The 16,107-nt window shown below is 36.7% G+C and overlaps 1 protein-coding gene across 1 annotated transcript; it reads right to left on the bottom strand.

Annotated features, from left to right (window-relative positions):
• Positions 1-1,477: 1,477 nt before the first annotated feature.
• Positions 1,478-8,709, bottom strand: LOC114498695 (60S ribosomal protein L26-like). Its single transcript, XM_036029958.1, is given in 2 exon segments — positions 1,478-2,052; positions 8,658-8,709. Coding segments are annotated over 2 exon segments (573 nt in total). The 3' UTR covers positions 1,478-1,531.
• Positions 8,710-16,107: the final 7,398 nt, after the last annotated feature.

The raw sequence follows: 16,107 nt of genomic DNA, 5'->3' as shown, positions 1-16,107 counted from the left end.
CCGCATTTAACTGTGGAGGAAACTGAGAACCAGAGCAGTTAAGTAAATTGCTCAAGGCCACGTTGTAGTTAGTAAACCATCTGGATTTTAAATCTGGATATATCTGGTTCCAAGGTCTTGCCACATTTTTCTTGGGAAACAGTGTGGTATGGAGCAGTGCTTCTCAAACTTTAATGTGTTTATGAACCATTTGGAGATCTTGTAAAAATGGAGATTCTGATGCAGTTGGTCTGGTGAGGTACCTAAGATCCTGCTTTCCTAACAAGCTCCCAGGTGATGCAGCTGGTTCTAGGAAGCACACTTTGACTAGAAAGAGGATAGTGGAAAGAAAGTATACTTTCCAGTCCAAATGTGTGGCCTCGGTTTACTCATTGGTAGCACAGAGGGGTTGGATAAAATGAGTTTTATGGTGCATTCCAGCTCTGAACTCTTATATTCAGGGTATACTATGGTATTAAGAAACCAGATCACACAGGAATGACTTTTAGCCACATGAATTTTAAAACTGGTTTCAGATGAGATTCTGACCATGATTTATGTATCTTTCTGCAGCATCTCTGACAGGTGGGATCAGACACCCTCACTCAAATTATATTATTGTTAAGCTTTAGGCTGAGCTAAATCTTACTGAAAGAGTTCAAAGCACTTCTTTCCATAAGCGTCTTTAAAGATTATAAATGTAAAAATAGTTTCTTATGAGACGCTTAGATGGCAGGGTTTTTCTTTTTCATAGCAGAAATGAGAAGTCTCCAAAACCACAATGGTAGCACAATCCATAAAAATATGTTAATGCCTCTTTTTAAAGTCTTACAGAAACTGAGGTTTTCTGAGTTAACAAAATAGACTTCATCACAGATGGTCTGAATGATAAAAGGAACCAGCACACTAGGGTAGCGAAACTAAAAACACTGCTCTTAGCTAGCATGCTGAAAGCCTTTAAGGAACTCTTAGTACATAGAGCTCTGCTGAGTGTTGAAGGGAAAACAGTTTTGATTGTCAATGACACTTCAAATGCTTTAGGAAAAGCTCAGGATCATAGGATGTACAAGTTTTATGAAGAAGCCATTTCTAATTAAAATGAATGCCCTTATTAAGGTGCATTTTCTCATTATCCTGTGCCTAGCACAGGACACTGGCACCAAGGAAAGTAGTTTTTGCTCCCTTCCAAGAGCCAAGAGAGGTGCCATGCACTCCTTCTCCTGAACTCAAACAAGGGTAGCTGTAGGAATACAGCATAGTCTATAGTCTATGAGTCTCTGAGTTAAACAGTATTTCCCAATGGTGAGGACTGTAAAAACCAGAAGTGGTACCCTTTATTGAGGGCTTTAGAAATCAGATATAAATACATGTCCACTTGGAATGGCCTAGATATACTTGTGTCTAAAGGTCAGGGGAGATTTGATGTCACAATGTTTTTTATGATCCACAAGGGTGGTCCATATTCATTTAGCCAACTCTCAGTTACCCATGGCAGTGATAGTTAAACTTTTTTTATTTCAAGTTTTTAATTAAAGCTGTATATAAGATTACATTATTCATGCATCTTCTCAATGGTTTCTTCCTTGTTTTTACACTTTTCCTTTCCTACTTGGTGAGATTTGGCTTTATGCTCTAGAGTCTTTTTGTGGTCTTTGTCCAGTTTTAGTCTAGTGATAACCACCTTGCTGGGGTGAATGCCCACATGAACAGTTGCACCATTAGCTTTCTCCTGCTGCACTTGTTCGGTGTAGATGACATACTTCTTCCTGTAAACCTGGACTACTTTGCCAATTTGCTGCCTTTTGTAATATCCTTACACAACCTGAACTTCATCATCCTTTCAGGTGGGCATGGATCGAACATTGTAGTTGTGTCTCAGCTCTTTGGAAAGAGGAGAAGACATAATCTTCCTGCAAATGTGGGAAGGTGCATTGAAATGCCTCTTATGGTTCTTGCTCCAGTCAGAAGTCACAAACGGATTGAACTTCAGTTTGACCGCTGGCGCCTCAGCGATGGCACAAAAGGGAAGAGGACAGTTAAACTTTTTAAAGAAGTGGAGACACACTTTTCTAACTATTTTTTAATAATCCCAAAATGTAAAATAGATAGCCATGGTGCTGCATTACTCCATTTAAAGTTCGTGGGAAAGGGTGGTCTTTAGACCCTGCTATGGTCATCACAGGTTGTGTCCCAACTGTCTTTGCTGTTTAACAAGCCACCCCAGACCTTAGTGGCTCAAAACAAAACTTTGCTATCTCTCATAGTTCTGTGGGTTGATGAGGCTCAGCCCACTTTAGGAGTTCTTGCTTGGGGACTCTCAGGCAGTTATAGTCACGAAGTCCTCTGAAGGTTCTGCTGGACTGGATGTCCAGAATGATTCCTTTACTTCCTTGTCCAGAGCGTCAGCACTTCTTGATTTCTCTCTGTCTCATGTGTCATCTCATCCTCCAGAGCCTTTCAATGTGGTTTGGAATTCTCATTGGATGATTTCTGGATAGTCACACCTCTTACATAGCAGGTATATTCTAAGAGGCAGGAATAGAAACTGCTGGGCCGGTTATTGGCTAAGCCCAGAACTGATATGACCACAGTATACTACTGTCAAAGCAATCACAGAGCCTTCCCAAATTCAAGAGAGTAGAGAAATAGTGACTTCTTGATTGGAAGGTAGCAATGTCACATTGTAGAAGTGCATGTGAGATGGGAGATATTGTTACAGCCACCTTTGGGAAATGCCATCTGCCACAGTTAAAAGGCACAATGGTAATAAGGATCTGAGATGATATGGAGAAATAAAATTTATAAATAATTTTAGGGTCTTCTTAAAAATCCTTTTTAGAGATTTTAATTGTGATCTTGTACAAAATTGAAAATAGTAAGTTTGGTTTTATTTCTGGATATTCTTGACTGGAAGAGATATTAATGTGATATCTCAATGAAAAATGCTGTAAGTTACTTATTTAGCAGGAGGGGTGTGGAAAAGAGAAGGTAAGGATATTAATCATGTCCAAACATAGCGAATCCTTCCCTTCCATATTTTTCATATCACAGAAAGTGGGGCAGACATGATATGGCCCCAGAACACCCAGGGTTAGAGAGACAGAAAACTAAACCAATGCGTAGCCATTCCTGTTACCAGTAAAACAGTTAGCCAGCATTTAATAGAGCATTTTGGAAGCAAGGGAAGTCTTCCCTAGAAAACAACTGGTGAAACTGTACTTTGAGGAACGAATAGGACAAATCTATAAACTTGCTGTTAGAAATAGGGGTCCTTAAAAGAGAATCCAGCCTAAGAAGCTGAGACAAGAGGACTTCTAAAATCTAGAAGAACCAGAATGGTTCTGGAACCACAATGATTAGGGATTTCCTCCACTTCCTTAGGTAATAGGAAGGCAAATAGATAACAGAATCCACAATAAATAATATATTAAATACAAAATAGTCTTTACTATATTAAATTACATGATAGAATACTTAAACATTAAAATTATTTCAGAATGAGGATTCAGTTATTCTGAATAAATCCATTGGTTATCTTCATAAATTCCAAAATTTAAGAGCACTTTCAGGTTTTAGTTATTCAATACTTGAGCTGAATTCATAGTAATTGAGTATTATGGTCAAAATTTTTGTGTCCAGATTGGACAAAATCTTTCACAATTCCTTCTCAAGGTTTATGTATGTATAGATGTGGCACATCTTGCTTTAACACGTCCATGAGAACGATGGAAAAAGAGTTCAGAATAATCTGATAACCAGTTTGGGCCCTATGAACTACCTTTATTGCCCCAGCTGGAGGAACTAGTTTATACATATCTAAAGACTAACTATGGATTAGAAAAGCAAGTTCAATATATTTTATTACCTAGGGAAAATATCTCCTAGAAATTGCTCAAATCGTTATTGGCAAAGTCTCCTATAACCAGGACAGAATTTTCAGGGAATGATTCTCAAAGAGAAAAACAACTCCAATGGATACAAATATCATGTAGATTGTGTGTGTGTGTGTGTGTGTGTGTGTGTGTGTGTGGAGGGAGCCATTGGTGGCGAGGCATTGATGAGGAAGGACTCAGCAACACCTGAGAGAAAAAGGGAGAAAACTAATTGAGCTTTGAAAAATAATCCCCACCAGTACCTTAAAAAAAAAGTTTTTGGTAAGCAGAAAACAAACAAGCAAAACAAACAAGAAACCATACACAGATAACAATATAGTGATTACCAAAGGGAATGGGGGTGGGAGAGGTAGAAAAGGGTCTGGGGGAGATAAATGGTGAAGAAAGAAGACTAGACTTGGGGTGGTGAATGCACAATATAACTTACAGATGATATATTTTGGAATTGTACACCTTATACCTATACGATTTTATTAACCAATGTCACACCAGTAACTTCAATTTAAAAAGTTTTTCGTTTGCAGGAGTTTTATACATAAAATTTGTTTTTGAATTTCTTTTCAGTGTTCTACAATCACTTTATTGCAAGATAATTCTTAATAGTCTGTCTTCCTCTCCAGTTTTTCCCCACTAAACTCCATTTTACCAACCCCCACTCCATGCTAAAGTATGTGGGATGATACTCACTTCCTTAAATATGTTATACTCTTTCATACCTTCACACCTGTGCCTTGAGGGCCCTTCCATGCCCTCCTTCCTTCCTTCCTTTCTTCTTTTTTGAGTATACTTTCTTTGATCACCAAACATCTACTACTCATCTTTTAAGTATCAACTCAAATATAACTTTCCCTAACCCTAACCCTTGAATTTTACCCCTACCCCTGCTAGGGACCATTGACCATTCCTCCTTGGTAATCTCTGTTAATTTGAGTGTATTTCCATAGTAAAATTACCCATGTCATTCCTTCCTTTTAATTTAAATGCTCGTTTCCTCATACAAAGAGGTAAACATTTTAAGAGCAGCTCCATAGTTTCTTTTAGAGACCCAGGACTCCAGCTCTTCATTCAATTGTGTAAGAGTTCTCAACTCCTTCCAACAAATTCTACTTTTGTGCTCAAGTTAGTGAAAGGTCATTTCTATTAGGTATAGCCACAGAGCCCTACCATTTGCAGGAATATACTGAAACTGAACCAACTGTTTGAACAAAATGAACTCAGGAAGCTTAGAGCACAGATAAAGGAAACCCAAAGAATAGGATATCGGCAGTATTTGTCCAGCACTCTTCAGAGGAGAGCACGCATCCTCTGAGGACTCACACAGGCTAGTGACTAGAAAGGTATTCTCTATTCTGGGTCAAGGATAATTCTTCAAACCTCATCATGGCCTCGAGGATATTACTTCTAAGACCACCCTCCACTTTTTCCTCTGATTCCATGCTTGTCAGCCAACCTCATAACCACAAATTCAATTCTCGGTGTATTATGATATCAGGAAGGAAGTATATAAACGTGTAAGTGAATAACACTATATAGCAATCTCTTAACATTTGGGCAGCCCAAATCAGCTGTCTCAGTCTGATGAAGGAAATTATAGAGTCTTCACGAACTTGAGTTTCTCAGTCTGCAAGACTAATGCTGGCCTGAGGTGACCTCACCAAGGTGGTGTGACCCTTTAGGGCTTAGCAGGGATCCCACTGTTTTCCCAGATTATACTCTTCTTCCTTACCGCACTTCATTCAGTACAACATAATAATATGCTAGTGGTGTGTAAATTTCCAAGGTCCAAATTCTTTGGTACATGTAGGTTTAGATGGTAAGTAAAACCTAATGAATTCTGATCACTGACTCTAATTAGAAAGGTGAGAGTTCAGTTCTATTTCTGTGTAATACAAGGGTGTGTTAAGAATATACTGTAGCCCTGGCTGGTGTGGCTCCGTAGATTGAGTGCTGGCCTGTGAACCAAAGGGTCACCAGTTAAATTCCCAATCAGGGCACATGCCTAGGTTGTGGGTCAGGTTCCCGGTAGCAGGTGCGAGAGAGGCAACCACACACTGATGTTTCTCTCCCTCTCTTTCTCCTTCCCTTCCCTTCTCTCTATAAATAAATAAATAAAACCTTTTTAAAAAAGAAAATTGATACTGTAAAGCAATAGTTCTGTTTTTCTTTTCTGTGACATAGAATAATGATATTGGCATAAACCACAGTTTCATGTGTGTTTCCTACCTTCATCTCTGCAACCCATCTTTCCTTTTCGCTCAAGAAAGCATACTGAAATGCAGACTCATGGTCATGGTACTATTGTGATAACCTTGAATCTTCTCTGGTTTATTTTTAAAAGTAAATCATTTCAAAATTCGATACTTTTACTATAATTGGTATTAGGTTACTTGTAATACATCAATGTGTCCTATTGAGACCTGCTGATGTAAATATTGAAAGGAAAATGTTTAAGCTAATTATTAACTAAGTTGTTTATAAAAATTAACTGAGTTGTTTATAGAATTAAGGTGCCATTTTCACTTTTTCTTGTCAGTGCCAACAGAAGGGGTACCACAATCTGGTATTGCTGAGAGCTTGGACTGTCCATGCTGGAAAGCAAAAAACTCACTTCCATTATCTAGAAGTTGTTTGTCTTGTGTCCATGTTACAAATTCAGGCTGTCCTTCCTAATGAGGTTAAATAAATAAAACTTTACCAAATAATAAAGGTTTCAAGGAAACGCAAGTCACTTGACACTGATGTTCTTTCCATTTAGAAATTTAAAGGGGTTCAGAACAGGCCTCCCCAAAATGTGCTACTGTGACATATAAATTGTTTTGAGCTGAAGGCAATCGAGACCCTGAGGGTTCAAGAGAACCTTTTACCTTCCCTTAAAGAATTTAAATTAGAGGCCTTGCCCATAATAAGACTTATCACAGGAAATTACTTCTAATAACTGAACTTCTGCTCTTCTTATCCTATGAATGACCTCTTCCCCTCTGAAGTACAAGGTGCCTTACTCCATCCTTAGCTCAGATAGACATCATCTATCTGTCACATAGACCTCGTTTTTCCTGTTTCTGACCCTCTTGTGTATGTGAGTTTCCACACTATGAATGTAATTAAATTTAGTCATTTCTTCTTGTTACTCTGTCTCATGCAGATCTAATCATTAGAGCAGCCGAAAGAACCTAGAAGAGGGAAGGAAAGTTTCTTTCCTCCTGCCTCACAGATTGTTGGTTTAGAGTCCTCAACTCCACAATGCTTAATCCATGGCTGCTGATTGAATACTATGGAAGGCTGTTAATACATTCTCAAGCTACTTGGGGATTTATCTAGTACTTCACCTGCAATTTTTGCCTCGAGAATAATAGATCTATCTGTGTAGAACTTATACAAGCACATGATACTTAATGAAAGATCATAATGAAATGTTTTTCATGCTAATGTCACACAGAATAAATGTGAGTTAGACTTTAAAGTTTGGGGTAATATGCTGTGCTGTTTATAGCTTGTATTGATGGCTTGGGTATAGCAGGATCTCTTAAAAAATGCAGCCATGAGCCTGCATCCTGCATGCATGGAATTGCTTAGGAACAGTGCAATGAATTAAAGATGGCATAGCTCTCTTTGCTTAACATTTCCTATTTTTCAGGGGTTTGTTTTGCAACTTTCATAGTATTAATCTACAGAACCCTTTACTTTTTATTCAGAATTTATATCAGAATCAAGCTAATAAATTAAAGATGAGTTAGTTCATTGTTGGGTGGTTTAACATAGACCTAGTATGTTAATCCTGATGTGCTTGTTACTAGGGTTTTAAAATTTTTATTATTATTACTATTTCTGCCTTGTAGCTGTGGTTAGGCAGCAGCAATAAATCAGGACAAAGGAATGAAGGTATTGGGGCTTTAGGGAAAACATGTGTATTAGAAAAAATTGGTTTGGCACTAAGGGCTGTATTGCATTAAGATGAATTTTAGAGATTCGGAGGTAAGAGAATGTAGACAAATAAATTGTATAAATAATCTAAGAAATAGCAGGTCTGCACAGACCCAGAGTAACCCTGTAAGCTACCATCAACAGGACTTCCTAATTCCTGTCCAAACAAACTAAACAGGTACATACTACTTAAACAAATAGCCAGGGGAAATGGGCACATGCCTAATGCTAGGGGAAGTGGGAGGAATGGATAAAGCTCTTTAAAATAGCCCAAAGGTTTGGAATAATAGAAGTCAGTGTAGGAGTCTGACATAGCATCTTCTGTGAATAGGGCTTTATTGCCACTCTAGGCACTGATATTGCAAACACATGCTAAGACAGCCAGAAACTGTGAGCCTCACAGAGCATCTCATGCCTGAGAATGTGGTTCTGCACAGTAGGGAATTCACATTGGCAGCCTGAATGCTGAGGAGACAGGAAAGAGCATTCAGATAAGGTTGAGCATATAAGCAAAAGACATGATGTGGAAGGTGGAGCTGATGAGAATGAGATAGGGCCATCCCAGGGCTTTAAGGAAGGGAAAGAGTTCCAGAAAGTACAGAAAAAAGTAGCGAGAGCAAAAGGGACTTTTCCTAGTAGCCTAAATGGTATCTAAACTGAGAGATCCTTATATTCTGGAACAGATTTTATTCTCAACTAAAGCATAAAACCTCTGTAGATGTGGAGAGGCAGCTTGCTTGAAACCCTGAACTTGCTCAGACATACAGTATCTGCTTTGTGTCTGGTTCTTTAATCTGAGTTGGTCCAGGTGGCATCACTGTGCAGGGAGCAAACCTTGTCCCCATTATTTTCTTTGATGCTCACCTAGACCTCTTTCCTGTTTGTTCATTGGACCAGCTATTCCCTGGACCTGCATCCTATCGCTTAGGTCTGCTTCAGGCCCTGCTCCTCATTGGACCCCTCTACTCTACTTTACTGACCTTTCTTCTCTTACACTTTTTAATTCACTCTCCCTTTGCTTCCCCAGCAAGATATATTTAACAGGATGTGACTGCCAAACCACTGGTGGTTATTCCAAGACAATAGTAATCATAATAACCATGCTGTACCATACAGCCTGGCTGAGTTCTGTACATTGTCGTTTAAAACTGGGCATATTTCTTTAGCATCACAGGTTTGCAATAGTCAAGAGCCCCAATGCAGGTAGAGTTTACTACTTTTTCCATCCCCTTTCTTCCTCTCTCATTCAAGTAAGAATAATATTTGAATATATAGATCCTGACTTCAAAGAACTTACAAACTGATATAAATGATTAAATATAAATGTTAGATACTTGATAACAGAAAACAAGTAAATAATTGTTTAAAATAGTAAAGGAAGGTTTCAGCCAAGATGGAGGCATAGGCTTCACTTCCTCACACAACCAAAAGAAGGATAACAACCAAATTAAAAACAAAAATCAACTACAACTGCCAGAAAATCAAACGGCCAGCAACCAAGAAATTAAAGAAATAGTCATCCAGACTGGTAGGAAGGTCAGAGACAGGGGCAGAGAGGCCACAACAGGGCAAGGCAGCAGACCATACCGGCGATCCCATGTCTCACATGGATAAGGTGGGAGGAACAAACAGGGAGCAAGACAGACGGTGCAACCCAGGGTTTCAGCACAGGAAACTAAGACCCCAAACCTCTGGCTGTAAAAATCTGGGGGAGGGGTGTTGTGGTGGTGAAAGAAGCTCCCAGCTGCACAGGAGAGTTCATTGGAGATACCCATAGGGTCCCAGAATGTACACAAACCCACCTGGGAAGTGAGAGAAGTGACAGAAAGTGGGCAGGAGGTGAGCAAGCAGCATTGTTCCCTCTCTGACCCCTCCCTCATAGACAGTGCCGCAACACAAAGAAGTGGGTTGCTCCACCCTGTCAAACACCTAAGGCTCCACCACTTACAATGTAACAGGTGTGCGGAGACAAAGAGATATGGCCCAAATGAAAGAACAGATGAAAACTCCAGAAAAAGAACTAAACAACCAGGAGATAGCCAACCTTACTGAGTCATAGTTCAAAACACTGGTAATCAGAATGCTCACAGAATTGATCGAGCTTGGTCACAAATTGGAGGAAGAAATGAAGACTATACAAAGAAAATATACAGGAACCAACATTGAAGAGAAGGAAACTGGGACTCAGATCAATGATTTGGAACAAAAGGAAGAAATAAATACCCAATTGGAACACAATGAAGAAACAAGAATTCAAAAAACTGAGGAGAAACTTAGAAACCTCTGGGACAACTTTAAATGTTCCAATATCTGAATCATAGGGGTGCCAGAAGGAGGAGAGGAAGAGCAAGAAATTGAAAACTTATTTGAACAAATAATAAAGGATAATTTCCCCAATCTGGTGAAAGAAATAGACTTCCAGGAAGTCCAGAAAGCCCAGAGAGTCCCAAAAAATTGAACCCATGGAGGAATACACCAAGACACATCATAATTAAGTTACCCAAGATTAAAGATGAGAAGAGAATATTAAAAGCAGCAAGAGAAAAGGAGACAGTCACCTACAAATAAGTTCCCTTAAGGATATCAGCTGATTTCACAAAAGAAACCTTATAGGCAAGAAGGTGCTGAAAAGAAATATTCCAAGTCATGAAAGGCAAGGACCTACAACCAAGATTACTCTATCCAGCAAAGTTATCATTCAGAATGGAAGGGTAGATAAAGTGCTTCTCAGGTAAAGTCAAGTTAAAGGGGTTTATCATCACCAAACCCTTATTATATGAAATGTGAAAGGGACTTATCTAAGAAAAATAAGATCAAAACTATCAATAGTAAAGTAACAACAAACTCACAACTATCAACAACTGAACCTAAAAAGCAAAAGCAAAAACTAAGCAAACAACTAGAATAGGAACAGAATCACAGAAATGGAGATCACATGGAGGGTTTTCAGTGAAGAGAGGGAGAATGGGGAGAAAAGGTACAGGGAATAAGAAGCATAATAGGTACACACAAAATAGACAGGAGAGGTTAAGAATAGTATACGTAATGGAGAAGCCAAAGAACTTCTGTGTACAACCCATGGACATGAACTAAGGGAAGTGAGGGGAGAATGCTGCAGGGGGAATGTGCAGGGAGGATTGGGATAAAGAGGAGAAAAAAACTGGGACAACTGTAATAGCATAATCAATAAAATATACTATAAAAAACAAAAATAGTAAAGGCAAGAGCCACAAGTCAGCACATGGTTACTTGGCAAATTAATGGGTACAAAATGGTACAAAAATTTAGAAGCAGGAGAGAGAAGCAACTGGGGTGAGAATGGTGGGGGGCAGGGTGGGAGCAGGAACCCGTCAGGCTCATTAGTCAAGGAGTTGAAGGTTTAGACTTGAGCTCTTATAGAATATCCAGCATTCTAGTTGAGACAAGGGAAAAGAAAAAGAGGGCATTTTACAGCTTGGGTACCAATGAGCAGCTGACAAGAAAGAATGTGGACAGATAGACCTCATGCTTTACATTTAACTTTGACTGCAACCTTTTATACATCTTCCTGTGAAGACACGTGTATTTCCATGATCTTGAAACATGATCTTGGTGAACCTAAAATTTGACAAGTTGTTTCTCGGGAAAACAAGTGAAATGTGAATTGAGAGGAAAATTCTGCTAGTGGGTCAGCATACACAGCCCAAGAAGCCTGTGCTCTTCAACCAGCCCTAAGCTAAACCCAGGCTATTTTCACTCTTTGGTCAAATGCTAGCTAAATTCATTTTAATACTGCACTGTCAGTATTTTATTTATTTGTCTGGATGCCACTTTTCCTCTCCCAAATCTCTCGTGCATAAATGATTTACTATTTGTTCCTAAAGCCCAAGATTTTATGCCTTGTCTCTTTTTTTCTGATAAGAGGATATTGCAGCAGCTTCCCTTTTATGCTGCTGATGGTTTTTACTTTGTTAATTCAAAGTAGTTTGGTAAGCCACAGAAAACCAAGAGGTTCAGCCCTCAAAATGACTAAGACAGTAAATCTTCACTGACTCATTATCACATAGAACTCTGTTGAAGTTGCTTTCCTGAAAAGTAAGTTAGCAGAGTATGGTTCTTAAAATAGGTTTTACATTTTCTTAACTCTTCAAACTAAGCACATTTAACTACAGGACACATAAGGTCCTTAAGATTAAGTTATGGGAAAAAAACAATTTTACAGTGGAAACCCATAAATCTTGGAGGAGAAATGGAAGCGATTCTTTCTGGGTGTACACTCATTAGGTCTTCCCATAGGAATGTAGACTCAACACATTTAAGATAGGGATTATGTGATTTGTAAAAAATTTTTCAATTTCTTTTAAGGCAGCACTTGGGATGTTAATTTATAATAAGAAAGTTATATGCCATAGTTCTTTATCATGGTGGTCACTAGACTATGCTAAAAGATTTAAAATAAAAATCAACATACACACTGTACAAACTTTAATTTTACAAAATGCAAGTCAATAGAAAGTCTATTTCATACTATAGGTTGCAAGCAAAGTAGAGACCTGAGTCCTGGAAGCTGCCTTGTCTCCCAACTTTCCTCCCTCGGGATTTGGGGACGAAATTGATTGTAGAACCCCACATTCCCTTCAGAATGCTTCACTAGATTCTTGGATTGCTGTATTCTTTCAAAGTCTGTAGGCTATAGATCCTGGGAAGCAAAAAATACTCCGTGTTCAAGAAAACTAATGAGGAACAAAGAACAACCAACTTCTGATTCCACACCAGTGGGGCTAGTGCAAGAAGAGAAAGTAGCAAAAACCTGTTGAGATGCTTTTGTGACACAATATAAACAGATCTCTTTAGTTTTAATTAGTTACATTTCTATTCAGGAATATTAGCTATATATTTATATATATCTCATGATTTAAGTCTATTTAGTGTTTCTTTTCACCCAGAAAATCATAGAATAATTCACAATCCTAAATAAAATGCACACTTTGTACATCTCTCTAAAAACAATGACAGATGAAGCCAATGAAAATAAATGAGAATATAGGGAATTTGATCTACACAGTTACAAAGTAAATCTCATAAATATATAAAATTTTATACCCAATAAGCAGAAAATACATATCTTTTTCAAATGCTTATGGAACTTTTACAAAAACTTATCATGTATTAGGCTACAAAGACAATACCAAGAAAATTCCTAAAGTTGAAAACATACAAGTTATATTCTCTGACCATAATACAACACAAACACACCCACAAGTCCTACAATTTGGGAATTTTAAAATGGGCTTCTAAGTGACCCATGGATGAAAAACAAAGAAAAATGATGTTATAGAACATTTGGAAATGGATGTCTATGTCAACTTTACATATTAAAAGTTTTGGGAGTCAGATGGATATGACATGAAAAGCTGCCACTGTGGGCTTTGAAGATAAGGCAAGAGGATCATGAGCCAAGTTCAGTGACCTCTAGAAACTTGAAACAACCTTTGGCTTACAGCCTAGAAGCAAATGTGGACCTTAGTTTTACAAGTGCAAGGAACTAAAGCTGTAGCAATCTGAATAAGCAGAAAACAGATCTCCCCTAAAACCTCCAGAGAGGAATGCAGTCCTGTAGGGGAATTTGGACATTTGTGTTTTAAAAAATGACCAAGTACCTGGAGCTATTGGTAGTAAATGAGAAGTAACTGCAAAAGGATAGAAGGTTTCCCTTTAGGGCAATTCAAATGTTTTAAAATTGGATTGTGATGTTGGTTATACAACTCTACAAGTTTACTAAAAATCACTGAATTCTGCACTTAAAATGAGTGAGTTTTATGGTATATAAATTATGCCTTAATAAAATAAATACAAAGGAAAAAAGCTATTTGGCCAAAATATTACTCAAAGATGTGTATAATCTTTTTAGATGTATCTATCAGTAAGAAAAAGATTGAATTTAATAAGAACATTAAACACAATAAACTGGAAAAAGAACAAAAACAACAAAAAATAGAAGGAAGAAAATAACAGATAAAACAAAAATTGGATGTAAATAAAATTTGCCATCTGATAACTGGTTCTTTAGAAATAGCACTTTAATGAACAAACCTCTAATAACTCAAATTAAAAAAAATTATAACACCAATAATAAGATAGCATTATGACCATGGATACAGGACATGTTAAAGATATTAAAATAGTATGTGCAACTTTACAACAATACATTTGGAAACTGGATGAAATGTAAGAATTTCTAGGAAAATATAAATTTGCCTAATCATATGCAGTGTAACAAAAGGTAAAATATAGGCCAATGCTCTTAAAATATTTTTAAGTTAATCAAATATATTCTTCCCTCAAAAGTCCCAGGCTCAGGTGAATTTGTGAGTAAAGTTTCTCAAACATTCAAGGTACAGATAACTTTCATGTCATTTAAACTATTTCAGAGAATGGAGATAGAAATTTGCCAAATTCCTTCTATAAATTTAATATAATGTCTTACACCAGGAATAGATAAAAATTAGACAAAAGAAAAATTGTAGTCTAATCTTACTTATGCATATAGGCACAAAGAATATAAATTAAGTATTAAACTAAATATAGCAGTACATGTAAAAGCATTACAACACGATCAAATAGAACTCAGTTCAATATCAGAAAATCTGTTACTATCTTTCATAACATTAATATAGTAAAAGTCATGTACTCATTGTTATAGCTTCAGAAAAGGCAATACCAGTTCTCGACAAAAATTTTAGTAAGCTAAGAATACAACAAAACTTAACTTGGTAAAGAGTATCTATCAGGAGTCAATAATAACATTTATATGAAATCTTAAAGCACTAGAGAACTATTCCCAGAATCAGAAACAATATAAAAATGCTTGTCATCATTTTAATATTGCTCAACAATGTTCTGGAAACCCCAACCAATTTAAGTCTCTTTCTCTGTAGACAGATAGACACAAAAACATACATTTGCACATACATACAGGGTCCGGCAGAAGTAATGCCACTGAGCATGGTTGGTAGAGTACATGAATGTCTCACACAAGATGGACAGCAATTTGAACATTTCACCTAAAATGTCATACGGTGTGCTTGAGTGTGATATTGGTATGTTACAGAATTACATGCTTATGATTTTGTAATAAAAATGAATATAAAAATCTAAAGGGGTCTTATTTGTGCCGGACTTTGTACACACTTACATACATATACAGATATATAAAAAGAGAGAAATACTGTATATAAAAAGAGAGAAATATTGCAAAAGGTAAAACAAAATGCTATGCTTAAGTATCTAAAAAGACACCCCCAAAATTGACCAAAAAACTATGAAGGAAGAGCTTTAGCAAGGAAAACAGGTATGTATATCACTGCTACGCAAATTCTAATAGCCTTTGCAGATACCAACAATAGCCAATTAGAAATAATGAAAAAAGACCCCACTTATATTACCAACAAAACTATTAAAATACAAAAAAGATGAAGAAAACTATAAAACTTTCTAGAAATTATTTTAAAAGACCCTGAAAAAGAGAAAAATATGACTCTAGATGGGAAAACACAATGTTATAAAGATGAATCACCTCAAATTTAAAAGTTCCAATGGAATTTTTTAATGATAATTGGCAAAGTAATTCTAAGTTCATTTAGATGAGTAAATTAGCTAAAATTACAAAGCAAGGTATAAAAATAAAAATAATGAGAAGGAACTCAGTCCTTTAACAAAGCTTACCATAAAATGATAGTAATTACAGAGGTGTAATATTGACACAGAAGTAGATAAAAGAATAAAATAGTGTCTAGAAACAAATCCATATAAACTTGAAAATAGTATAACAAAAATATTTTGTTTCAAACCACTGTGAAAATAATAAACTAATAAAAAAATTTGGAGTCAACTGGATGTCCATTTAGGAGAAAAAAACAGAGTTGGTTTTTATACCACACTCCAAAGGGGTGGGGGGTATATGTGAGCAACTGGAGATTTTTACTTTATACTTTACAAATTATTTAAATATATGTGTGCATATTTTAAAAATATTTATTGACTTACTTCTGTAATAAAAATAATAAAAATAAAATGAAGGTATATAACAGAAAAAGGGATATAACAAAGAAGGACATTTGTACAAAAAATATTTCATAGAAATTTACAACTTAAAGCTGGGTAGAATGGAAATAAACTGTGATTCCCCAAAATCCTAAACAAGAAGGAATTTGAACCCCAGCCCCATTTTTTATGTCTTTGTGTGAGCTGCAAAAACAATGACAAAATTTAGGGATTTATTTGGCACTAGAACCAAAACTGTATATTTTCTAGAATGAAACAATAGTGGAACATT

The sequence above is a fragment of the Phyllostomus discolor genome, chromosome 6 (assembly GCF_004126475.2).
Source record: "Phyllostomus discolor isolate MPI-MPIP mPhyDis1 chromosome 6, mPhyDis1.pri.v3, whole genome shotgun sequence".
Classification (NCBI taxonomy): domain Eukaryota; kingdom Metazoa; phylum Chordata; class Mammalia; order Chiroptera; family Phyllostomidae; genus Phyllostomus; species Phyllostomus discolor.
Note: the sequence above shows the minus strand (reverse complement) of the source record. Positions and strands in the feature narration are given on the sequence as shown.